A 27305-nucleotide genomic window follows, 5' to 3' on the forward strand; every position below is an offset into this window, starting at 1 on the left:
AAGAAGCTATGAGGAGACACAACCAGGACAGCTGACCCCAAGTGACCCAATGGATATTCCATACAATATGGCATCATGCTCAGCATATAAACTGGGGGGAGTTGGCCAGGAGGGGCCAATTGCTGTCTGGGGATGGGCTGGGTATCAGTCAATGGGTGGTGAGCAATTGTACTGTGCGTCACTTGGTTTTTTTCTTGACTTCTATTTCTCTTGCTCTTTTTATTATCTCCCTTTTCATTACAATTAATACTAGTAGTAGTATATTTTATTTCAATTATTAAAGTGTTCTTTTCTCACTCCATGGGTTTCACTTTTTCTGATTCTGCTTCCCATCCCACTGCAGGTGGGGGGAGTGAGTAATCAGCTGTGTGATACTTAGTTGCTGGCTGAGGTTAAACCATGACAACAGAACTACAAACTGGAAGTGAGGAATCGACAACCACAGGTCATTTTCAGGCCTGTTTTTCCTTCTGCATAGATACCTAAGTGGTTAAGATTGTAACATTTCTGAATTGCAGCTTTGGAATATAGGACAATGTAAAAGTTACATTTTTATTTTAAAAATAAGCATGAAGAAACAGTTTAATCTTGAAATGGGATTTGGATTTAAACTTGAGTCCTTCTTCACTGTAAATTAAACAAAAGAAATTCCAGTTTGATGTGCTGAAATTGCAGAGGAACATGCTGTAAGCTGAACAGTGTTACAGTTTTCATTTCCATTTTTTCCCTATTAAAATAAAAAGCAGCCAAGAAATAAAATATTTTTTATTTGCAAAATTAAAAATTAAAAATCTATGTTTAAGTTAAACTTTCTCAGATTTCTTCTATTTGCCTTTTTGTGTGTGTGTGTGTGTGTCTGTTTTTCTTTCCACTGTGACTGAATATGAGTAAGAGTGGTGCAAAAGACAGTGGTAGTAGACATAAAAAGAGGGATTATGCTCAGGTATAACTTAGAGCATGTAAATGAATCACTGAGCCGTCAATGTAGGTGGTACTGACTGTTGAATGGAATTTATCCAGTCAAATGTATCCCAGATCAGTATCCTTGGTCAATACTTGCAAGATTTGGGAGGGAAAAAGGACTGCCTATCACTTCACCTCTTCTTTTTTTACAGTGATCTGTAGCATAGAAAGAACAATTTGCTTGGGACTCAATCTGATGAAGACACTTAAATTTAGATGTTCACGTGCCAGTTCAGGGCTGTATTCACATGCTTGAACACGGATGTCTTGTGTCATTTGAGTTATCACAGGCTCTGAGATGTCAGCATGGGCCTGGCAGACGTGATAAGGACCTACAGGGGTCCTTCTTGCGCAGCAGCTGGAGGTCTAGCAGGATTACCTGAGGATGTCAGGTGGCCATAGCTGCTTATGTCTGAGCAGCTGAATCAACGCTGGGTATCCAAGCTCCCAAGGAAGACTTATACAGCATCAAAAGTGTCTATGGAGTGACTCTTCTCATGCTAGGACACCAACTAACACGGCAGCTCTGTGATTGTGGAGTCTGCTGACTTACAGTTCCCCAGACTGTACAGGGAGCATGCACATGTAGCTGGCATGACCTCCCATACTGCAGGCACCTAAATTCTGATGGTTTTGTCTGCAGCCTGAATCCCACTATTTGTGTATCCCCTTTTCTTTCTGCAAAGATTAATCTTGAATGAGACTAAATTTAAAATTTGTGAAAATGTCAGTTACCTAACTTTAAGGCTTTTCTATTTTCAAAGGAGACAAGGCTTAGAGTAGTCTGCTCTTGCTAAAAGTTGGTGAACAAGCTCTTTGGAAATGTCATGTAACAGAGGTGCACAGAGCTGTAGTCCGAATGGATGGATGTTGTCGCTCTGTGTAGCCATGGCTGTATTAGATGAAAAAAGAGCACATTTTACTAATGGAAGGGAGGAGACATCTGAGTGCTTCATTTTGCAATGATGACAGAGCATTAAATTGGTCTGGGGAGACAATGTTGGGGGGGTTGGTTTTTTTTTCAGTTCACTGTGCATGTATGTGTGATACATCAAATTTTCTACAATGACAAAGAAACTTTGAAGCCCAGATTAAATTTTAGTAATAGCTTTGTGTGCTTTTGAAAATATGACCTGCACTCAATTTGTGTTTGTCAGATTCCTGAATGTCATCTGATTTTATTTGTTACTTTCTATCATACAGCTAAACAAGCGTACCTAGATAAAAATCCCCAGTACAGCATCACCTTTCATTTGTAACTTTAACATAAGGCACATGTTGTTACTTTATGAGAAAAAACTGTCTACTTTTGAGAGATGCCAGGTTCAGTTTGTTTACATTTTAAACAAAACATGCACATTTTCAATGATTCACACAGAATCTACTTCTGCTGTTTGCTGCATGTATGCATACATAAATATATATGTGTGTCCCCTACCCGTATGAAGTTTTTCAAGTCTGGAAGAAGTATGATTTTTGAAGTATTGGGCCAAGAGAGTACATTACAATTCCTCTCTAAATACAGGCGTTAAATCTGATAGGTTTTGATGGAGTACAAGGCAATATGTATGGTGTCTAGACAGGGCAGGTAATAGCACAGGCATACTAAGATGCATGAAAAAACAGGTAAATGGTTTACCAGCAGCTATGGCTAGTCATTATTTAACTTAATAATGAAACAAAAGTGGATAATCAGACTTCGCCCTTAAAGAACAGTGTTGCTTCGATCCAGGCTTCAATAGCCAACATAAACCTGAGACTCCCTGACAAACTGAAACTGGAAATACTTCAGTGGTTTTTATTAAGATGGGCTCCCAAAAGTGTCTGTTAACTGCTGCTTTCAAAGTGTTGGGGGCAGGGGGGGAAACATTAGTTTCAGCCTGCTTTTAATTTTTCAGAATTCAAGCAAAAACTCGGGAATTTCGAGAGAGACAAGCTCGTGAACGTGACTATGCAGAGATACAGGATTTTAACCGGACGTTTGGCTGTGACGTGGACCCAATGTACGCTGGGATTGCTTCCTATGACTCTTCTTCAAATAGCGGCATGATAATGCTGAACACCCGACCACAGAGCCCAAGGGAAGGGCAGACAGTGGAAGCCTTGTACGCCCAAGTAAAGAAACCACGGAATTCAAAGTCTTCACCTGTAGACAGGTAGGCACCACACATCAATCAATATGCTCTTTCAAAATCTACCCTTGTAATGCTTTTGTCATGGGAGATGACTGCACATCAATTGGAAAGTCAGAACTGCTTTTTTATTAATGGCTTTTTAAAAGCCTTTATGTAGAAAAGTATTGAGCTCACACAAACCAAACTGTAACAGAATGGGACATGAAAGTTATTTTCTGCAGAGCAACTTCTTTTCTTCTCATTCTACAGGAATTTTGGAGTCACTGTTTAGTACCATTCAGATTAAATTCAAATTGTAATGTCATCTGGTTTATTTATCAGACCTCTAACTGATATATTTGTGAAATACAACACTGCCAACCTATTCACAACAGTTACAAAATATTTAGAAAGTTCTTGTTGTTATAGCAAAAGACGGTGAAAACTTACCTGAATTCTAGTCCTACTGTAGTGCTGAACTTCAGTCTAACAGGTTGAGTATTTTGATTAAATATAGACAAAGTGAGTAAACTCCAAGCTTGACTCATGAATTACTTTCTCTTCTCAGGCTTTAGCTTGTAAGTTATACTCTTCCTGTGGCTGCACTTTCTGAACTGTGTCATGCTTGGTTTTATGCTGAAATTGGGCAAAATTATGGTTTCTGTTGATGGAATTTTGAGTTCATTTGAAAACCTGAAGCTAAAACAGGCATATAAACTAACATAAAGTAGAAATAACCAAAGGCAAAATTCACAGGTTTTTTGTACTTTAACAATGAAAATACATCTGTTTTCTTGGCTTACATCTATGAACTTGTAGTTCTGCATTTTCTCAGCTTTACAAAAACTAACATTAAAATCCTAGTGCAGGAGGTATCGCTAACTCATTCAGAGGTTATTAATTTAACTCATAGTAAAACCATTCATTGTTTTGTTTTATACCCCCTTCTTTCCATAAGGAAAATAGTGGACTTCCAGTTAAACCAGCAGAGCAGTGTCTTTGGTTACGGTGTTTAAGATCTTTCTAGCTCTACAGGAGGACTGGCATTCATCTTGCATATTGTTCTAGGTAGTAATGGAGTCATTTGTATTTGGTCTTAAGAAAAGTTGTGGTCATGCAGAGTTCAGTTGTCTAAAACTCTTTCTAATTGAGGACCGAAAATAGTGTATTTAACCCTCTGCTAGATCAATTTTGAAAAGTTCTGTTGCATAATGTGGGTAAAAATATATCTTCTAACATGACAAATAATGAAATCTCATTTGCATTGTTGAATGCGTAAATTTTTACTAAAATTCAGTAGCGCACCTGCCTTTTTATTTTCTCAATCACACTGTCCTCTTGTTTTGCAGTATGTAAAAGGTCCACTTTCCATATTAAATAAAAATAACTTCTATTTTGTGGATAACTACATTATTTCAGTGAAGGAAGCAAAATAATTTTAAAAGACAATGGCTTCATCTGTGCCCTTAAAATTTTCTGTTCCTTAGCCTTATATTGAGTGGCGCTGGTATGCCCTGGTGCCTGACATTTAAGCACTTTTGTGCCTTTGGAAATCAAGATAGCTTCATTGGATATGGCTGCCATGTGGTGACTTTCATGGCTGGTTTTGTTAGACCAAAGGCAGTGTTTCATGCTGGAGTTGAATGGCACCAATGTCACATCAACAAAAAAAAAGTTCTTTGATGCAAACCTGGCACGGTGAAATGTAAGACCTGCGTGACCTAGCTAACTCTGTGTGATTGCTGATAAAAGAGCTGGGAGAGAGTGAGTTGAACTGAAGATAACGGAGTACTGGGAGAATCTGATGTTAATCACATGGGTAGGACTGAAGAGCAGTGTGGTGGTTTTGTACTTTCAGGCTGCTCCTGGAGCACAGAAGGGTCCGTCTCTCACAGCTGGATCACACTGTAACAAAAAGGAAGGCCCAGCACACACAATGGGCTTGAGCAGAGAGAGAAGATGCGAGTCAGGGACTAGAACTGAGGCAAGAAAAGCCCCCCCCCCAGTCCCATGATAAAGAGGAGACACATTCAGCAAGAATTATCTGGAAAGAAATAGGCAATTTCAGATGGAAAATGATTGTTGTTTGCCGTAAATGTGAAGTACCTGTTCAAGGATCTGGTGTATGGGTTTTTCTTCCCTGTCTCCTCACACCTTTATTAACAGCCAAACTGTGGAGCTGGTGAATCCAGCTCCAGGAGAGCTTTTTGGGAACATTGCAGCCGCTTGCACAATTTCAGGCTCAAATTTAACTCTCCAGAAGTCAAGCCCACTGCTGACAGAGCATGTCGTGGAATCACAGAATAGTTTGGGTTGGAAGGGGCCTTAAAGATTAGCTAGCTGGGCACAGAGGAGATATAACAGCTGTGAGGGAGCAGCTTTCAGTCTTCCTTGAGGTGTGTGAAGTACACCTGTGAGCTTAAACATATGTAATGGTCAGCAGGAGAGCCTGGATTGCAGCTAAGCCATCTTCTCAAGGCTGCTCTGTGTTTTACAGGCTTTATCTTAGATGTATTAAGAAAGTATCATCTGATCATAATTTTAAAAAATAGTTGTGGCCCGAGGTGCTTGTTAACTGTGTTGTCTCCCCGACTGTAGGATACCTGACTCCTCACCCTTTGTGCACTGCAACTTGTTTCTTGCTCTCCAACAGGTGGTTGCAGTTCTGCATCCTTAAAATATTGTTTACATTTATGTTCACCTCTGGTGAGCATTATTTTCAGTGTGTTTTTCCCCTTTGCCCTGTCATCCTTTCCTTTCGTCTGGATGTTTCAGAAGTTACCTAAATAGAAACAGTCGCTTCCAGCCTTTATGGGATGGGAAGGGAAATCACTCACAGCGCATTACTCTTGTGCTGAACTGCCAGGAGCTGGTAACAACCAGGCTGTCTCAAATCTTTAGCACATTCATATTAAAAGCAGCATTGTTTATATGGGAAATGTTATTTCTATTAAAGTTTGGTGCTTAGTGCCAAACAAAATTTGACATTTAAGTATGTCCAAAAGGTTATTTAAAAGTCTCTTATAAAGAAGCTTATAACAAAATGTCCCATAATAGTTTGCATACCATTGCTGTACTCTTATGACAATTTTTTCCTTAGCTTGCAAGAGAATTACTGTGCCTGTGTGTGAGGCCTTGTCAGGGTTTGTTTTTCTTTAATATTCCTTCAACTTCTCTCTTATTTTCGTCAACACAGGCCACCAACTGATGTAAGTTTAACTAACTGTGTCATGGCATACAAATGATAACAAAGTGGAGGACAAGTATGTAAACTGTTCATCAGAATAATGGACAATTTTATTTAATTTTTTGCAAGTTTAAGGATATTATGAGGATAACTATTATAGTGCTTCAACAAATGATGGTACTGTCAAGTTGTCAGGCAGAGATCCTCCCAGTATTTTATAACCTAACTTGAAACCAGTGTTAAAAACAGGCCTGTTTCTTCATTCTCCTTCTTGGATGTATTTTATGTTTGCATGTATTCCAAGCACTGCAATTGTAGACAGATAGTACAAAACAGTAAGAAAAACATGGTCTGTTTCTCTCTATTAGAAACTGGATTGTATAATGCCAAAATACAGCAAACAAGAAAGAGATGTTAACTTACACTTTGGAAAATCACACATCTGTATGTGTGTAAATGACATTGCTTTATCCATCTTACCGACGATGGCTATTAAAAACCCCACACTTCTAAATAGCAAATTTTACTCTAAAATATCCTTACAGGACTTGAATCTGTCTTAGAATTGCTTTAATGCCGATTTATGTTTTATCAGAGTTAAATCATTCATGGATATTGGTGTGCTTTGCAGGGATGTGTTTGTTTGGTTTGGTTTTTCTGTGATAGTGTCTGTTAAATATGTAGTTGAAATACGGGAGGATCTTTATTTTGGGCTTCCTACATAGTCTATGCATGTGAGTAGCTCCTGTGAATCTTGAAATAATTTATATTCAAGTTACACCAGTAAGTCTCTCCAGTAGCACACATACACACAGAAAAGTTGGTTTTTGTTCTTGATCCTGGAGAATTAAAGCAGATTCCCTTTTTTAACAGAGGAGGAGTTTATTGCTCAGAAGAAACGGAGCTCCAGCAATAAATACTGGTGACCAGTATAGCTGCATATACGTCATCTGCCCTTGTGATGTTAGCTCCATCCTATGTATTGATAGCTTACAGAGACAGACTGCTAAGAAATTTTTTACTTCTTATGTTAGGCATCAGCAGAGTGAAATTGAGGTGGAATGTATAATCTATGTTTATTTTACAGTTCAGGAAAGAAGTGTCTTGAGAACTGTGTTCTTGTGAATAAAGCTTTTGACTTAGCTGAAAAATGTCTCTAGTATGTTTTCCATCGTACAGAAGAGATGCTGCATGACTGATCAATAGTGTTTTTCATGTAGATGACAATGATGCTATACAACGGGGTTTTATAGCAATCACCTGACACCCATAGCTAAGCAGCATGTAGAAAGACAACTCCTAATGGACGTTTACTGGCTGTCACTCTGTAATCATTTCCCACGAAGAGTGCATTATCCTGAAATATAATTGAAATAAAATAGGCACTGTGCTGCTGTAAATCTAAATAGCTTGAAAATAGTAGGTTAGACTCCTCCAGCTTGCTGAGGACATTTTAATGGAAACATAAATACCATAATCATATGCTTTTTGCATGCATTTTGCCATTAAAAAGAAAAAATGTTCATTTTAGAAGGGAGACCTTTATGAACTGGTTTCTTTTCTATCAGAAGTGGAATCAAGTTATGTCAAAGGAATATTTGGGAACTGAAAATAACCCCACTTGCTTTAACTGTCATCTGTTCAGTGCAAAGAGGCAAGATGCTGTTCTTAAGGCCAGACCACATACTTTGCTGCTGCTCTTCCAAAAAAAAAGGGAAAACATTTTATTAAGATGTTAACTTCTATTCACTCAGTAGGATCTTTGTGCCTAAATTGGCACAAGAGTAATGAATCCTGGAAGCTGGAAAGAAACACTCATAATATAGGAATATGTAAAAAGTTAAATAAGCAGACCCTGTCTTTCTAGTGTGTGTAAAATAATTCTTAGCAATAGCAGAATGGGTCATGGAAGCTATGAAGTAATATATTGCCATGCCTGGATAAATATTTGTTAAAAAACCAAGGTGCTTGTGCAGCTATATTAAACTTCTTTATTAGTGGTGTCAGTCACAAAAGTGTTCTCAAGTCTGTCTCATAGGAATCTGAGCTTACTGCCAGGCCCACCAGAGATGGAAATAAGAATTATTACTCAGAATGTTCAGCACTTTCACGAAGAGAAGGGCCATTGCACTGAAAACCATCTAACCAATGTTAAAACTTGCAGAGCTGTGCAGAAGGTTAACAACCTAGACTGAGTAAGAAAGATTATCAGTAAGCTCTTCCCTCCTACCTCAGTTTACTTCACTGATGTGGAGTGTTTCCCTATGCTTGGATCCCTTGTTCTTCACTGTTTATCAATCACCCTCTGCTGTCAGATCCCTACGGATGACATGCTACCCGGGGAAGGTACCACTCTTATGGGTAAATAATGCTGTAAATACTCCATCAGGTTGTAAGCATTTCAGAACAGGGACCTGTTTGTTTTCCATGCTCCTTAAATAATCAGTAACATTTCAGAAATCGATAGTAATTTGATTTAAACTATTATCTTCCAGTGAGTGTCACCATTTTGTGGCATAACAGAGCTTCATTCCTGTGAGAATTTGGCTTCTGGAAGGACTTTCCTGGCCTAGAGAATGCCACATATGCCATTATGAGACAATCAAACAGACTTTCCAAGACAAGCCGCTGGTGAGCAGTGGGTTAATGAGCTATTTGCAGTTCTCTAACATGTAAAACTGAAAATAATACTTGGAAGTTGTTGTAGTATTTTTCCTCCTCTGTCTGTGATAACCTGGAGAAGGATTAGTTAGAGCCTCTGTGACACACTCTTCATGGGGTTTAATTTCACTTTAGCTCTAACACATTGGGGTTTTTTGTTCTTCTACCCTTCATCCTATAAGCCAGTAATCCTTGCCCCCAGGACTGCCTAAAAACTAGGTTGGTCTCTCATAGACCTGTATATTTAGAACCCAATAGACACTATTAGCATTGGCATTTTATTATCTTAGGTTGGTTGTTTTCTTTTGTTCTTCCATCTTGATAGAATATAAGACAAGTTTTAATATAAATTCATGAGGATTTATATAGGCTCCCTATTGTGAAAGTATGCAATTGCACTCTCCTGTTTGGGTTACCACTTTGATGGAATAAATGGCAGACTTACAGTGAACTCTATTCAGGTCTTCCATTTTAATTACTTGAAAGTCCTGGTTTCTTTCTGAATAGATACCAAGCACTGATACTGTTGTGAGAACCATGTCTTTCTTCATTTACCACAGCCGCAGCCTCACTTAAACCCTGATGGTTTTGCTTCCTCTCTCCTCCAGTCAGCTTGCTGTGTAATCTGAAGTGTGACAGCTATTTGTTTGTTTTTACAAAAGCAGCCCGATTTAGTATCTCTACAAATGGTCGCAGTGGGAAAATGCATAGAAAGATAAGAGAGAGATGAACTTCCTGTTCTGGGTTACAAAACAAGTGGGTGAAGTGGGGCCCGCCTGAACCTGCCATTAGTGCCACTATTCTGAGCAACTCCCAACAAAGATCCCTTTGCTGGAAATTAGAAGTATCTATTTAGTTTTGTGATCTTCAATTCTTTAAGTGCAGCTACTTGCTTATGATGAAAGGCTATACTTACAATGAGTAGATCAAAACCTGTAAGGGTATAATATCTGTTAGAATTTTAAATACATTGTAACTGAGTTGTGTATAGTATTTTTCATTGCTATATTAGTGTAATTTGCACACACATCTAGATCAGCTGGGCATTTTGTTGCTTGGAGAAAATTAAAAAAGGAACAACCTTTACTTTTTTTTCAGATGGTAGAAGGCAACATTTAATTAAAAAAAAAAAGAAAAAAGAAGACTTAAATTATATATCCTACTATGAAACAAAACATGGTGTAAAAGCTAGGAAAAGCAATGTCTCAGACATAGATTGGTTATTGTATGGTTTGCAATTGCAGTCCAAAAAACCAGCTGAGTGTGTAACATGCAGATCTTTATTTCCCACTAATGCCATCAACACAATTTGAAGTTCTTCATCCTGAGAAAATTATGGGGAGTGTTTAAGTACACAAAGCTGAAAAAGCAAAGGCTCTCCCATTCATTAAATGAAGTGCTTTGATCCTACCAGTGTAAACTGTTAAAATCTGTTCTTTGCTAGTCCTGCTAACCGAAATTTGGATTGTGAACTGATGTTATGCAGCACTTGAAACCATAATTTAATCAGTTTAATTTTTTGTTGATGTTGAATGTGGCTTTTTCTAAATGGAATACAAATTTATGATTCCTCTTATCTTTTATGTCCCTCCAGTCAACCTATCTCTTCCTCTTTGGTAAAGGATTTAGGCTTCTCTTCTCCAAGTATTTAAAAAGCTGGGGGTTTTGCATTTTAGAGGTTGCTTATTATAGGATAGGGGTGCACAGGGGTCAGAAGGAGTGCTATGTGTTCACTGAATCTTGTGTCTCTGCTTGCTAAATATAAATATATAATTTGAAGTTAGATTTTGAAATTAATATGGGTTTAATGGATGAAAAGTAAATTTTTTTTTTTTTTTTTTTTATTTATGTCCCTCTAAAGTTGGAGGATTTGAAGGGATTTTTGTTCTGTTCATTTTTTATGAATGGAATCTCCTTCACAGAGGAGACAAACTATATTTAACTACATTGTTTGTCCTTATGGCCAGTCTTGTTTGTTTATGTGACTTAAAAAGCATCCTGCTTACAGTTGAAGTAGTTTGTTACTGGCGGAAGTGGTGGAGTCTAATTGTGGGGAGGAATCCTCTGCAGTAGATTTTAGGAAGGAAAATAACATCACTACATATACGTTGAGGGGTAGTGGTTAATTCCTTTTAACATCTTATAAACTCATTGAATGAGTGCTTATGAAACATACCACATCGGCAACCCTGGAAACTGAGAAATTGCCAAAAGATCTCATTTCAGTTTGTTCTTGGTTGGAAAGTTGAAAACCAATGCTTTTCCACTTGTCACTCAGAAAACAGTGTATATTACTGCAGGCTTGTACTTCATACCATATTGTTGAAGAATTGGTTTATAAAGTGTTTGAAATCTTGTTTCTTAAGGCTCAAAGAGATGATGTGAGACATTAAAAGGTTTCTTGCATGACCTGTTTTATATGATTATGTATTTCTGAAAAATGTTCTTACATCAGACTTGTTTACTTAACGTAAATTTTTCTCATTCCTTAAATACTAGTGACATTTAAATAGCCTTTCAATCTGATGCATTCATAGAAGTCTTTCTTACATGATGGATATATGAAATGTTATTGCAGTAAATAGATCACATATTTGCAATGGATAGGTAATTTCATCTGCCTGGAGTTTAGATGGTGATATAAGAGTTTATGAAAGAGAAAACAAAGGAGCAGATTTTTCTTCATTTTAATTTTTGTGCATAGTTTAGAACAATAATGCATGACACGCCTGAGTTGCATCGCGTTCTGTAATGAAATGTTTTCTGTGTACAACAATTCAATCTCGATTATAGCCTTCCCTCATTCCTAGGTTTCCCTTCAAAAGGAAGCACAGTATTAACTGGGATGAAAAGAGAATGCAGAATTTCTACTACCAACATTTTAAAAAGTAATTAGAATCTGTACAACTTCAGTGTCCCTCAGACTTCTCATTTCCACTTATCTTTGGGAAGGAAATTTATTTGCAGAAGATTGCAGTACCTTCAGTAACAAGTCTCCTAGGTAGTAGGAGTAATTGTCCTAAGAGGGCTCTGACCTGGCAAACAGAGGAGACAGAAAATAGTAGCATCGGGTTTTATTTCCTGAGACATAGTTCATGGCTCATTAATAGTTGTAGTATATATTACTGGATATTGTATGCTGCAGAGAAAACAAGCAGAAGCTGCCTGTCATTACTTCATAATTGTGTTAGTAGTTATAGTGTTAAAAAAAAAATAAAAAGGAAAATTAAAAAAAAAAAGATAAAGTTTAGCTATGTATTATTTTGTACATAATCTTAAACTGTGCTGTGTCTGCTTGCTTAAGATAAACTATGCATATTTGCTAGTGTTGTCGAATTAACCCATCAATTTCTAAGGGTTCCTAAATGTCCATCAAGGAATGGAGGGATGCATTGAAGCTATTTTAATTAGCAAAGTGTGATTTAAAGGTTGCTAAAATCAAAAAGAGCTTTTTCATTTTTCATCAATAATAATTTTCCTTAATATTTCATCAAAACCTGCTGATTTGGAGACCACCTTCTGGGCTTTGATTCATTATGACTGCAGACATAATTTAATTTTTCCCCCTTTCCTCATTCTGTGATATGCTTTTTCATCTTTGAGACATTGTTAAGATGTTTCTAACATTCACAGATTGCTAATTGATCCAACTTTTTTAAAAGTGTACTTAAGACAGACTCTTCTTTTCTGCCAAAGCAATTTTCCATGCATTTGCTTTTACTAATGTCTTTTTTTCAATTTCTATCTGATAGAGTGTAAATTCTCAAATAGCCATATTAAAAATTATGGATATGTATGTTTTTATGTATGACAAGTGAGGCAAAAATATTAGCGAGATAATAGAGGAAAATTAAGAGAGTTGGTACAGTCAGCAACATTGCAGAGTCACTAAGTTGGGCCTTTGTAGTTCATCTAAAACTAACTTGGAATTAAAATAGTGTTGTAAGTAATGTTTTTTTATCTAAATCTTTGGAGGATCATGAAGAAAAGCAATTATGGGAATTTATGCAAAGGCATTTTGTGAAAAGATGTACAATTAAAAGAAATTGCTCCGTTCACTTTCGTAGGGCTGTTCGTCTAAGTTTTGTCTACATTATCATACTCTGGTAATTTCTAGTCCCAAAATGCATTTGCGTTACTATTTTAAGTTGAGATTCATAACTTGTTTCTTCTTGGAAAGTCACCCTGTAGAGTAATATCCAGGAAACTTTCCATTCAGGTACTGTGCTAAAACAACCAATGGTTGGTTACTTAGCACCAGCAGAAGATAGTGGGTTGAAGCAGCCCGAGTGCTGTGGACTGTACCCTGATCCTTTTCTGTGGGTGGCTGGAAAACTGTCACAATCTTTATTTTCCTTTGCTCGTCTTTCACTCATGAAAAGCATGTCACACTGTGGATGCAACTGTTGTCTGCTCTATGCATGTACTGTGATCTAGGGCAGGGCCATCTTTTTCTTTCCTTATTTGTAGCCATTTTCTTCAATCCAGTCTAATTAGAATTTCAAAAAATGTCCTCTACGTCTTGCTTAGATGGTCAGAGCTAAGTTGTTGTTTGTCCTCTTAAGCCACATTGAACAGTTCACACAGACTGAATTTCATTAGCTTTCATCAGTTACAATATTCTGATGTGGTTAAAATTACTGCAGTTTAAAATGTCAGAATTTAACAGGAAAATAGGTAGAACTGAGATAGCATTCAGTGTCAGGAATAATCCTGCTTCACTGGAGATCATGCTTACGCTTTTTAATATTCTTTCTCAGACTCAGATGCCTCCATCATTTATGTAGCATGTCATGTGTGACTGTGTCCCCACATTCAGTAGAGCACATACACCTGTGCAGAATGAGATGCAGATACATGTATGTGTTTAGCTGTGCCAAAATTTTTATGTGCGCATGTTTATGTTTGTCTATATGTACTCATATAAAAAACCCCAAAATCTTCTCTAAAAATTCCTCCACTCCAGAGGAAGTGACATCCAGACCTCATCTAGTCCAACCCCCTGCTTAGAGTAGTTTTGATCAGGTCGGGTTGCTCAGGGCTGCGATTGTATCCTGAATATCTCTGAGGATGCAGATTTCACTCAGCTCCCTCAGTGCCTGTTCCAGTATTTGACCAGCTTCATGCTATCTAAAAAAAAAAAAAAACAGAAAACCAAAAGCTTCTCTTATCAGAATTTCTTGTGCTCCAGTTTGTGTCCACTTTCAGCCTATAGCTGTGCAACTCTGAGAAGAGTCTGGTGTTGCGGGGGAAGGTGAGGAAGAAAAACTTTTCAAACTCTTCAGGCATCAAAAGAAATTTTTCAAATAATAAGGATTACCTTAGAAAATAATACATCATTGTTATCATTGAACTTTTCCTAGAATGATTGCCAAACTTGGCTTTTTTCTTAAATCACTTGTATTTCCATATTTCAGAGTTACACTTAGGTACATGGCTTGTTTCTCAGAAGCTATTTTGAATACATATGTTGTCCTTTTTGCCAGTACGCTATGCAAAACTTGAAGGAAAAACATGAGAACAAAGTCTAACTCTTCATTCCTCTTGAAGTGTAAGAAACTGCCTTTTCTCCTTTATTTCACAGGTCTTCTATTGTGCATACAACATTCAGCTCCACCAAAAATGATGCATCTGAAAGTACCTTTAAAAATGACTCAGAGTTGTGTGTGCTGTTGGATTGCATGTGCTCGTTATACATACTTAGTTCTTGCTTTTCTATTGCTCTTATTTTGCCAGTGGAGAATTGCTTTGTTCTCCCGCACGGGCAGGATTGCTGCCATGTGGGACCTGCTGCTCTGACAGCTTCTCTTCTGCTAAAGGATTTTCAGTATTTCTCACTTAACACTGGGGTTCTGCAGCTCATCTGCACAATTTCCTGGACAAAAAGAGATCATAACTCTCAGAGGGACTGTACTTTGCTGGAATTGTGAAACAAAGGCTTCCAAGCATTTCTCAAAGTCCTGCTCACCTACATTCATTCATGAGCTAAAATTTGCAGATGGCAAGTGCTGTGGCATTGCAGGAATGGAGCCTTAGGAGACATGGGTGCCTCCTGCAGAGCTGAAGGGCTGCGCTGGAGGAGAGGGAGGCGGAAATGAAGCATTTCTCCTGTGGACATCACGAGCACTGCAGGATGGTGATGGGGGGAGGAAGCTGCCTGCTGAGCTTGCAGCAACAAAGGGGAGGCAGGCTCAAAAAACAAAAAGTAAAAAAACCCAACAACCTAAACAACCAGCCTCCTCGTAAGCACAGATGAGGCGTAGGATGGTCTATACAGGGTTGTCTTTCATCTATATAGTGTATTTGCAAGGACCCTAAAGAACTTCATAACCTTTAAGGGGCGCTGGTAGTCAATATAACAACCATTTCACTCCACAGCTGATGCCCTGATCCCCTCAGCACCTCCTGCACTGACAAGCAATCACCTGTGCAGTGAAATGCTGGTGCTGTTTAATTGCATATAAATTGGGGCTGGGGAGTGGAGACAAGTCAGGAGAGTCTGCGAGGAGAATTTAAGTGAAAAAGGTAATTACCTGAGCTGGAACATGGCCAGGGCACCAAGGTTAACACCTGTACACTTGTGAGAAGTGTCTGGTGATATTCTTCCAGAAACCATTTTCTACTGAGTTATAGAAAAGGCCTTGTTAGTCACTTGGTCTCACTCCCTCCAAACACAGAATTGATTCCTACTGTGGTTTGTTCCATCACTTGTGTAGTGCACATTCAGTCACTTTGAAATGGGGTTTGTCCACCAGCTTTATGTGGAAAGATAGCCTACTCTTTTTCTTTTATAGCTCTTGTTTGAGAAGACAATTGCCTGGTATTTAACCTGATTTTTTATTTTATCACCTCCATGTTTTCTTAAATGAAGTAGGGTCTAGGGCAGAAAGACATTAAGTGGCTGAAAACTGTAGTACCTGTTTGAGGGTGCCCCTTGAGATGCTAAGGAAAGAGGAAAAAATTATTTTGGTGTGTGTTCCTCAGTCACAAAACAGGGTAAATTAGCAGCTGCTGAGACCTCTGATACGGTGTTTAGACTGCTGCAAAGACAAAAGATAGCTCAGATGTTACCACATCGCACCATAGAAGAGACAAACTTTTGCCACCTTTTTTTCCCTCTCTGTTTGAAGACAAATGCAACATCCCTCCTTTTGTGAGTTTAGTTTAATCATATTTTTCGTGTTTCACCCTCAGTTCATTACTCCATCTTCTGTCGATTTATGTTCTCCGTGCAGAGCACAGGAGTACTTACTATCTGAAGCAACTAAACAGTTGCATTCTCCTCATTCTGCCTGAGCTACTCAAACCTGCTCTTCACTGAGGAGATATGGAGAGCAGAGCTGCATGCTCACTTGTCATTCAAGAACTCTGAAAAGTATTTTTCAGTTTATTTCTCAGTAAGGTATTTATCTCATCTTAAAATCCCCTGTACTTTTATCTGAAGATGGCTAGCTCTTGAATACCTACGTTTCTAGTAGGAGGAGAAATAAATTCTGGTTTGCTCTTGAACTTGCTTTTGATGTTTCTCATTTGGAAGAAACCTTCAGCATTTCACAAGGTTGTGCACCGTCTGTCCTAATTTTATGTTATGCCTGTGTTATCTGAACAGCTCTTCAGAGCGGGTATACAGGACACTGTGCCTATTTGCTCACGAGACTGAATGTGGGCATGTAGGAGGAAAACTTTCTCTCCTACAGGTTGAACTAAGTTTCAGTAGCTGTGGCTGCAATATTTGTATTCTTTACAGATGGGCACTGGAAAGGACTTCTGCACATTCAGCAGTTGCTTATACAATCTCTACACATTTAAGCTAGGTGGTGCAAGATCTGATTTTTATTTTTTTATTGCTATTACTTTTTACGGTTGATAGTATAGCGATCATTAATATTTCACTGATATTTTATAAAAGAGAATTATATTGTAATATTAGAGTGAGATGTTGAAACTTGCATGTGAGTTTAAGCCACTGTGTACCCAGACTGAAAAATTGTGCTAGCGTACAGGAAAGAAAAGCTGCTAAGACAAGTTTAAAATCGTATAAGCAGAGGAAGACAATTTTATACACTAAATAAATAAGATATTTGGAAGAATGACATGAGGGAAGTGGGTGATGTGAGAGGAACATGTCAAAATTGGAGGAAATGAAAGTTAGACACACCAGGCTGAGAACTAAAGACTGAGAATGAGGTTGTGTGTCCAAGGCAAATAGAGCTCCCAGATGGGGACTTGGAGATGACAAGGGGTGGGGTTGAAGATAGTTCGAAGTTAAGGGGAAAAGAAAGATAGTTACTGACACAGATTAAGGACTGCTGAAATGTAAGCTCCATGGCGATGATATAATTCACACACAATTCACCATAATACAACCAATTAAATTCTGTTGTAATACTTTTTTCCTCCAGGATTCACCTGAGTAGGCAAAGACATCTAAGCTCATTCATTCCCTCCCTGTAACTTCAGCAGTGCTGGAGATACAAAAATGAAGCTTTGACTGTTGCATCCCGTCATCTAAATTCAGCTGCTCTTCCCTTTGGTATCACATCAGAACAATTTAAAGAGACATGAAACAGCAGGAGCCACAATGTAGGTGTTTAGATTCTCGCTGGTCGGTCACATTACTATCTTGGTGTAACTGCAAGGGTGTTGCAAACTTGATTAAAAAAATTAATGATGAGAAACAAAGGGATGAGCAAAAAGAACAAAAGAAAAAAGTGAAGACAGCATGGAAGAATTTTATTGCATGCAAGTCATCCAATTATCCCTCAGAGCCCAAATCCCTTGTCTAATTGCCTAAGTTGATCCTTCAGGATGGAATGGATTAAACAAAATAGCAGGGCTAGTGGAAAGGAGCCTATGGGAGGCATTTTGTGAATAGGCTTGCATGAACCACGGAATAAAGTTTCTATTTGCTTCTGTTTGTCTGGGCCTTCTGTTATCAAAAGAGTAGCAAAGAATGAAAAATATGAGGGCTTTTGATTAGAAAATAGTCCCTTTGGCTCAGAGTTGAGGCATTGGGGGGTGCTGGAAAACCTACCCTGATGCTTTTATGCTGTGCTAGTTTGTATGGTATATCTCTCTCTGGGATCATAAACTCTCACTTTACACTATATCAAGTTCATTTGAAAAACTGAGGGAAAAGAAAAACTTTTTTAAAATATCTCACTGCCAAATCACTAGATGCTGGAGAATGTCAGGATTTAGCTGGCGTTAAAATGTGAGCGAGCTGCAGCCCATTGTCTCATAGCAATAGCATGTGCCAAACACACACCAGAGGAAAGAAGACTGTCAGGCTTAATATGTCTTAAAGGACTTCTGTTTAATAATTCCTTTGCATATGCACTAAATAAGGAAGAGTCCTGTCTAATAGTCTAGTATCTCATGCTGTCGTGAAAATATCTCCTGCAATTATCGGGTTCCAGACAACATCAGCCCTCACCCCCAATGCTGGGGGGAGAGATATTGGGAAGCGAAAGAAAACAAGACACGCAAAACACTTTTTTTTTTTTTTTAATCTCTTATAAAAGAGTGGAAAACAGAGGAAATCAATCTTCTTCCAGTCTTGTTTCCTGTTGGCCGAAACCTTCACTTTTGCACAGTACATTGCCCTGTGAAAGAGGACTTTCAGAACATAAACAAATCCTCAAACAGAGATGCTATCTGACTTTTATTTATATAATGCCATAGAGTATGGTGCAGCACTTTATAGAGTTTGTAATAAGATCAGGTTGTCTCCCATGAAACTCTTGCAGTTGTTATGTGAAATGTTAAGATGTAAGACAGCATTAGAAGGAAAAGAGGCTACAGAAATGTTAGGTGTTTTGTTTGGGTGTCCTCAGGTGACATCCAGCTAAGAAATTAATTTCCTGAGAGAAAACTGCAGCAGAATTGAAACATTATCTGAATTGGAAAGAGTTTAGCAGCAAAGAGAGAAAAAAAAAAAAAAGCCTTCTAAGCAGTCCAAAACCTGACTAATACCTGCTTACACCTTCCCTGCTTATACCTCAAATTTTAGTTAAGAATAATAGTTTTTAAAATTTCTACTCAGTTATTTCATCAAAACCTTTTTCCAAATGTGTTCTGTGGTGAACACTGAAATGATTCGTACAGTTGTACAGTTCTGACTGAATAATTGATACATTTTGACAGGCTGAATGTGCGATGGATTACATTTGCTTCTCAATATATATATGATTATTAACCTAACTAGGTCTTATGTGTGCTCATCAAGGGGAGAAAATGCCCCAAAGAGAATATTATTTGATGGTTCCATGAACCGAACTTTGATACTGCACTCAGGCTGTTGATAGCATTAAGATAGTCGTGGTGGTTTATGGATCTAGCTGTCAAATTAGAAAATTTCATTGAGTTAGAGAAAAGACTTGGTGAAATGTAGAGAATTTAAAGAAATGCCATTGACATGTCTAGATCCAAAATTCCTCTTTCTGAATTCTACTCTTAGCTCCTGGAGGATGAATGGATATCTCCGAAATACTCTGATTTAACATGGTTCCATCGGACCTAAATCTGTCATGTGTCCTAGACAAAGCCACAGCAGTTCCACAAAAAATAATTCAAAGCTTTAAAAAGACACTTATTCATGCCTAAATTAGAATGCCAAGCTAGTCAGAGGAGAGAACTAGTATCCTCAGGAGGGCAATTCAGAGCATCCAAGTGAGATAGCTTTAGACAGAGTTGTAAATGCTCCCTATCCATACATATTAATCCTGCCCTGAGGTCATTTAGTTACCAAGTTGATATGAACTCATTAGTCTGAAGTCAACCAAGCTTTCTGTGCATGGTGCAAATGGAGGTCCATTCATGAAGGCTTGGCCATCCATAGGTCTCCAGGGATTGTCAATTTTGCTCTTATGAGGTTGTATACCCCTGATGTCATGGTGAATGAGCATCAGTTTTGCATCTAGCTTTACAGTATTAGAATGAGGTATGGAAATGCTGAGATTCTCGTAAAAGGCACTGAGAGGATGTTCACACTCAGTTAGCATAGATATTAAGAGAGAGAAATGCATATATAGTGCATAGATAGAGATCTCTCCACAGGGTAGATAAAAGCGCTCTAGGAATTTGTCTTTCTCTAATGTCTAAGCAGGAAATCTGGTTTTCATACTGTATGCACTGAGAATTAGACATGAATATTCCACAGAAGGCAAATGTAATGCCTAAATGTGAATGTTTGCTGCAATTTTGGATATCCTAAAGCATGCAAACCCAGCCTAGCTCCAGTCAAGAATGATGTGGGTCTGCTGTAGGTCGCTTTCATATCTGCCATTCCTATGGAAATAAGTCCTTGAATAACTAAAATGACACTCAAATTTCCATGTTTAGGCATCTTGAGTTGCTGATGCTCACCAAGTGAGTTTTAGCTACAATTACAGTAGTCTTCAATAGAAGATTCTGATTTAATCCTGATTCAGATCAGGATTAAAACCACTGTGCCTGCCTGTTGTTTCGTGTTGGTTAGATGACTCTCTGTCCTCATTCCTGTGCATAAGATGGCGAAGTATTACGTCTAAATATGACAGTGTCTAGATGGCTACTGTGTATCTCAAATACTGAAATGCAGCTAAATGTTACATTACTTAAATACGTGTAAATGCTAAATGTTTATATGTCAAAAAAATACTATCTAAAGGATTTTATTTAGAGGATTTTAATCATGAATTATCTGAACATTTCACTTGCTTCTCTCTTCATTATTTGGAAAGGGAACTTAGATTCATCACTGCCCTCATGCTTTTTTCTGGGGCAGGAATATATGCAAGAAGACAAGTGGTGAAGATTCAGCTCATTGAATCTGGACAGTTTTAGGATGTTTCCAGGCTGGTATTCTTCTCAAAAATGTTAACTAAACACTACCTGTTTCACTAAATTCATAGCTTATTTTTTCTTTTACGTTGCCTTAAATACATGAATGTCTGCTATATCTTACCAGCTACTTCTTTCTGATGGGTATTTAAATATCACAGAGCTATAGATCTGATTACCAAATTGGTAATTAACAGGAGTTTGGTTTATTTTTAAGAAAGTTATTGTTTCCATATAGTACTGTATAATTTCACATGCTTCAGCAAAAATAATGCTTTAATTATTGAGTAGTGTCTATTTGTCTAATGTCTATTTGTCTAGTGTCTATTTTTGAGTAAACTCTGCTGTGCAGTCTCTACCTACCCAAACTTGAGTCTGAAAAATGAAATGTTGTCTACAGACATTTCCTCAGCAAATTCAGTTGCACATGGTAGCCCTAATTTGTGGCTGAACCTCTGAATGGCTGCTAGAGAAGAATTTGCTTTTCAGGGGCAAAATAGCAATTGTATGCAGTCATTTACTTCTATATCTTCCATTAATACCATTTATTCAAGTAAGATGAGAACCTGTTTTTTAAAGTATTTTGAGAATCTGTAAGACCATCTGAACTTTTTCTTTATGTAGACAACATAATATACAATAGATTGGGGGAGACATTGTTCAGAGAATAATTTGAAACAGCATATAAGTATTCTGATATCTATCTCAGCAATTGTAATATTGCTGAAGAAGTCATGACATAATGCAGTTGATCCCTTAAAATGCAATAAGAGATTATTTTTTCTCACTTTATTATTATAATTGGCTCTATAAGTAACACATTCTAAATATTTTATGTTGGCAATGCCAGCATAACAAAGGACTTAGGAGCAAAATGCAAATAAGCTTTGTTTTACTTCACATACAATAATTATTAATGGAAAATTGGTTCATTAATGATTTTCAAAAGGATACACATCTTTTTAAGAGCTGATCTTTTCTACTGTCAAACTCTGAGAGCCACCCTGATATGACATAATAGGTTTCTCAAAAGAAGGAAGTCTATTGTCCCTATTACTGGTGCATGGGGCAAAAATATTAGATTTACAGTGAAAATTAAAAAGGCATTTTTGTCTAGTGTTAAGGAGGATGAAGCATTGGAAGTAGGTCTCCTGTGGAGGTTGTGGATTTCTCCAGAATCAGAAATCTTTATGGTCAAGTGAGGCTGGCATAACCAATTATAGCTGATTCTCCTCAGAGATGACTTCCAGGTCCCTTCCAGTTCTACTCTTCAAAGGAGGAAAACCATTTGAATCCACTGAGCATTTTTTTGTTTATTGTATAGATTCCCTGATGGAAAGTTACTGATTTGACTTTTTCGGGGGGGGATGGCAAGGGGGCTTGTTTTTTTGGTAACCACACTATTATTTTTCTGCTAGTCACATAGAATTAGGTGATTTTTTTTTAATGAATATTAATCCCAGTAAAATCTTTTTTCTGTCATACTAACATATTTACATACTGAGTTTTGGAGAAAGTTTTGCTAGGTCTAAGAGGAAAGGAAAAGGAGAGCTGTTAGAGGTGATAACATTTATTGCAAGGAAACTTTGTGCTAAATAGTTCAAAACGGAGTGAATTATCCTGCTTTTAACATAAACTCAGTATGTTATAGGAAGGTGCAACTCCAGCACTGGTGCTCTGAAAATTTGTAAAGAAGTAACTTTGCCAGAGAGGCAAATGTTTAGGTTTTGTGTGTCTGAAAAATAAAAGCTGAAACTACTATGTTCAAACTGCTGCTATAATAAATATTTTTAAACAAGTATATTGCTTTGGGTTCTTTAAGAACACCTCATTATTACTGCAGTGGTCTTCAGGGTGCTTTTAATCAGAAAATCATGTAAATTGGTACACTGGTTGGCAGCTAATAGACTTCAAGCTTTGGATGAATTATTTTGTGCTCATACAATAATAGGCATATTAAATCTGATCATTTCATCATCAAATCTCTAATACAAGTTTAACACATTGAATAGTGATACTTGGCACTTGTAAAATGCTTTAGTACCCTGAAGCATGGAACAGACAATTGTTATTGAAACCCTGCGAGGGCTAAGTTGTTATCTCTGCTTCAAGACAAAATATCAACCTAGCTAAAGAAGTCTGTAATGCAAATTGCATCGACTGGAAGTGTGTATCAGAGAGGTTTCTTTATATGCTTATACTCTTCCCTGGATATTTACTGTTGATCACTGCTAGAAGATATGGAGCAGATGGACCTTCTCTGTGATCCAGTCCAACTGGTTTTTTTTCTTTAGGGTAGAAAAATTAAGTCAGAACAAAAACCAAAGGAAAGCATAAATAAGAAGTCTATAGTTTTGTGAACTTAATTGCATACACAATTTACTTGCTTCTTGAATCCACCTGCAGGCACTTTGCAAAGCAAATAGGAATCATCCAATTAGATGTAAACACACACTGAGCAAGTCACCTGAGCTTTGCTTATAGAAAATAAAAATCTATTAACATTCAAAGGGATCTACAGTGTAATTTACCTCATCCTAAAGGAAATGTCTAACTAGGTCAACTAAGTATGTCCTAACAGTCTTTTTATGTTAATTTACTAAGATGAATAACACAGATATAGATGTCTTTATTTTAATTGGTGAATCCCACTTTCTGTCTGCCTCCAGGTACGCATGAAGTTGACATTTAAATCTGTCAAATATGCCGTTTACAGACAGTAGAAAAGACCAGTGCTCTAAAGCTGCATGTAGCCAAATTTTATTTGGGGGGTTGGTGGACGGGTGTTTTTGTTTTACAATTTCCACTGCTGATGAAGACATGTGGTATAAAATGAAGATCAGCTTTCAGGTTGGCTCTGTGGACTGCCACTTCCAGCAGCCATAGTAAAAGTTACTTCCACTCACAAGCTGTCTAAAAATTTTTAACACCTCACCCACTACTTAATATAGTGCAATTTAGGGCTATGGAGGTGAATGGAAATTATGCAACTTCTATACTATTTTTTTCTGGTAAAATATTGTTTGGCAGAGTTTTCTGACTGCTCTGTATTAAACTGCTCTATCCTCATTTCCAAGTGCTTGCACGCTTGACTATGTACTATCCTGCATCAGAGAAATATTCTTGAGTCAAACACGTGAAAAGCAGGGCATTCCAAAATATAAACCACATTTTATTCTTTTTTCAAAGTGTAAAGTACAGCTTTGAGCTGGGTGTGTTGCTGTTCCTGCTTCCAGATTGTGCTGAAAGTTCAGGCCTTGTGTCACACACACATATTTTGTAGAAGAACGTAAGTGATTTGTTCTGGTTTAGATTAAATTACATTCCATCAGTGCTCTAGATTTTATTATCACCAAAAGAAACATTCGATTCACCTGCCATTTAATCTCCACTCTTCGTTCTCTCCTATTCAAGACTGGGAACAAATGATGAATGAAATGATTTTAAACCCACACATTTGAGACATATTAAACTTAATCTTGCTTGTCTTAGGATGTTTGAAGTTGTCTGCTTTATCAATTATCAACACTCTGGCTTCTGCTGGACTTTATTCAGCACTCCTCTGTTTCATTATAGAAAAGTAAATTAAAATTGTGGGTTGAGCATATATTTTCTCTTTTTTATGCAGTCTTTCTGAGAAATGTGTTATGTTTTTAAGTATTCAGATTTTTAATCTTCAACCTAAAATTTGTCTTTAGAACATATTGGCAAGACACATTTGCTTATGGAACTCTGCAATATCTTTTCAATAAAATACAGCCTATGCCCTAATTACTTTCTCTTGATATCTACCTATTATATCACTCATATATTTATTTACTGTTTAGGAATCATTTAAGCATTCACTTTGGATTTGTTTTTTAAATAATGCATTTAACAGCAGGCAATGTTATTTTTCTTTTTCTTTCATGAGCTTTGCACATCCACCCACTTCCTTTTTGCCATGATGAATTTCCTTTGTAGTTGATTATAGCGATTTTCTGGTTTGACATCCCTCAGGCTCTGCCTACTAAATCAATATCATCTTTCAGTGAATACTGTTGTTCGGATGAGCTTTTTCTCTCATTTAAAGAATACTTTAGAATAAACCCAAACGAAGATTTTTTTAATGATGTGTCAATTTACTTGTTCTTTGTATGCCTGTTTCTCAGTCAAATCTAAATCAATTGTTGTCTAAAGGTTTCTCATTTTCTAGTCTTATAAATTGCTATGGTCCATTTTTTTCTTTCCTAGCCTGCCATTTATCTTTGTCGTGTAGCTGTCCACATTTTGAAGTATACAAATACCATAGACCTCTTATGTTCCTTCATTAAATGTATTTGAAGTGTTGACCAGATTATGGAACTCATCAATTCCCTCTTAAGACACAAAATGCACCTCCAGTTCTGTGGAAGAGAGGAAAAAAAATCTTTGCTTACTCATCTGGGAAAATACAATCTGTTGCCAAAGCCAGTTATCATGAGCTTTGATTAGAAATCAGTAAAGACAGCTGCTGAAAAACATAGTGAGAAAGATCATATCCAGTTAGAAAAGAGCTCCTTTGACTTTGGAAGAGCAGAGGGACATCGCAGAGGGACTATGAATATGCATTTCTTTTAATATGTAGATAGCTAAGGATGTAAATATTCTTGGTTTAAGTGGTTGTTGTTGTTTTGTTGTTGTTACAGTGTCACTATCTCTCTCAAGACTTCTGTATGACCGGAGGGTACTTTTTACTTTAATTTTAATTATTTGTGTTGCATCCATATGTGTAGGCTTTTAGTATATCACATTTTGTAAAATGTGCCTATGAATGCATTTGGCTTTAGCAGAGTGATTGCCAGTTTGCTAGTATAAAGTCTTCCCAACAGAAAGAAGGGGGAGTTCTGTACCATTTTAGAAATGCACAGTTAGTGGCTACACTTCTGAGTGGCTTTGTCCTTGTCATTCCGTTTATCTGGTGTCTTCTCAAAACAAACTTGTAACAATGAATTGTTAATTCAAAATCTTAGAAACTTTGCTGAAAAAGCTTATTGTCCTATGAAGCTTCTTGACTGAAGCAATTTTGGAGGTTTCCTTGGTTTTGCAGTGTTCCCAGCTTGCTGAAGGATTCTGTACACAGAGACATCAGTGTTGTTGGGAAGGCGAACCTGAGGACATCACTGGTGTTAACATCTCCGTACAGAGCCAGTTCCCATTCCCAGAGTTCTAGTGCTCTGCTTCTGTAAACAACTGAGCTGGTGTGGTGTTTCACAGCCGCCAAAACAGAGGAATGTTTTGTTGCCCTGTCCGCTTCCTCCATTTCTGATGATCTGACCTTCTCCCAGTGCTAGCTTGGGAATCACAGCTCCATTTGCTGAGCCAGGTCAGCTCACTGACTGCACAGAAAACTCACTTTTCTACTCAGATTAATCTTCTGCTGAGCTAGTGGCATCACTAGTCTCATGAAGAGCCTGGTGATTACCAGAGATGGAGTTAGGTGAAAATGGTGTTAGGTTATAAGCATGGAGGTGAGAGGGGGAAGAAGTGGCTGTGAAAGGGTCATGACCGGGTAATTCTGAACACTTGGACTGCATCACCGTTTTTGTAAGCCAGCAGCCTAGTGCCAATTTGTGTCATGCTGTGCCTTTCGCACTTTAACCTAGAATGATATAAAGAGCTTCTAAGTTGGGAGTCGGACCTGGCTTCTTTCTGTTACACTTCCATGATATTTGTATTTATTTTGTTATGTTAATAGCTACTCATTAAGTAAAATACAGGGTAATACTGTTTCTAATCCTGTTTCTCTTATATTAAAGGGCTTATAGGTTTTCAATACAGTTTTCATTCTCTGTCATTACTGTAATTGACAAAATAGCCATTTTATAAAGCTTTCTTCAGCATTTCAATTTAAGAAGTCCATACTTAGAGCAACATTTTCCAATTTAGATACTTAAATTTGGTCTGCCATCCATTTTCTGTAATCCAGTAAGACTTATTTTCAATGATATAATATCCAGGCTTTTGAAAAATGTATTTAGGGTTTTCTGCACTGAATTAACCTGATTTGATTTTGGTGCCTAAGAGGAGGTTCCAGCATTGGAAAATGTTGACCATATGGTATGCAAATATCGCTAGACCAAGATTAATAGATATGGACATGTGTTTATCCTAGGAAGCAACATCAGGTGGTTTTAGCATTTGTGAAATGGATGACCTGAAAGGAGAAAAGGAAGATGGCATGACAACTACTGTAGTAACTAATCAGAAATCTTCCAGTATTACAAGTACCTGATAAATGTGACAGCAGTAAAATGAAAATATGGGATCATCTTTGAGAGAATGACTATAAGAAAGCTGTGAGAAGGATAAAGAGGTTATTAATACTCCAGACTAAGAAGGGCAGCCCAAGCAATGTCAGTGACCTCTATGGGAGAAGGTATGAAGGGAAGCTTTTCGGCTCCTGAAGCTCAGTTGCGCAGGCAGAGCAGATGCTTTTAGTTCCTCAGCTGGCTTCTGCTCAGGATTGGCAATGTCCATGGTGCAGATGCACAAAAATATCGAAGTGGATGTAGTTGACATGTTTTTCTTCTTTTATT

At 37.5% G+C, this 27305-nt stretch overlaps 1 protein-coding gene across 14 annotated transcripts in view; it reads left to right on the plus strand.

The window, feature by feature from the left end:
- The window catches only part of PARD3 (par-3 family cell polarity regulator), a 453511-nt gene that overhangs the window by 350384 nt on the left and 75822 nt on the right, over positions 1 to 27305 (plus strand). For all 14 annotated transcript variants that reach the window (XM_030491258.1, XM_030491178.1, XM_030491241.1 and 11 more), the window contains one exon: positions 2862 to 3119. In XM_030491258.1, coding sequence (XP_030347118.1) covers positions 2862 to 3119 — 258 coding nt within the window. The remainder of the gene's footprint in view (positions 1 to 2861; positions 3120 to 27305) is intronic.

This window comes from Strigops habroptila, chromosome 1 (assembly GCF_004027225.2).
Source record: "Strigops habroptila isolate Jane chromosome 1, bStrHab1.2.pri, whole genome shotgun sequence".
In the NCBI taxonomy this organism is placed as follows: domain Eukaryota; kingdom Metazoa; phylum Chordata; class Aves; order Psittaciformes; family Psittacidae; genus Strigops; species Strigops habroptila.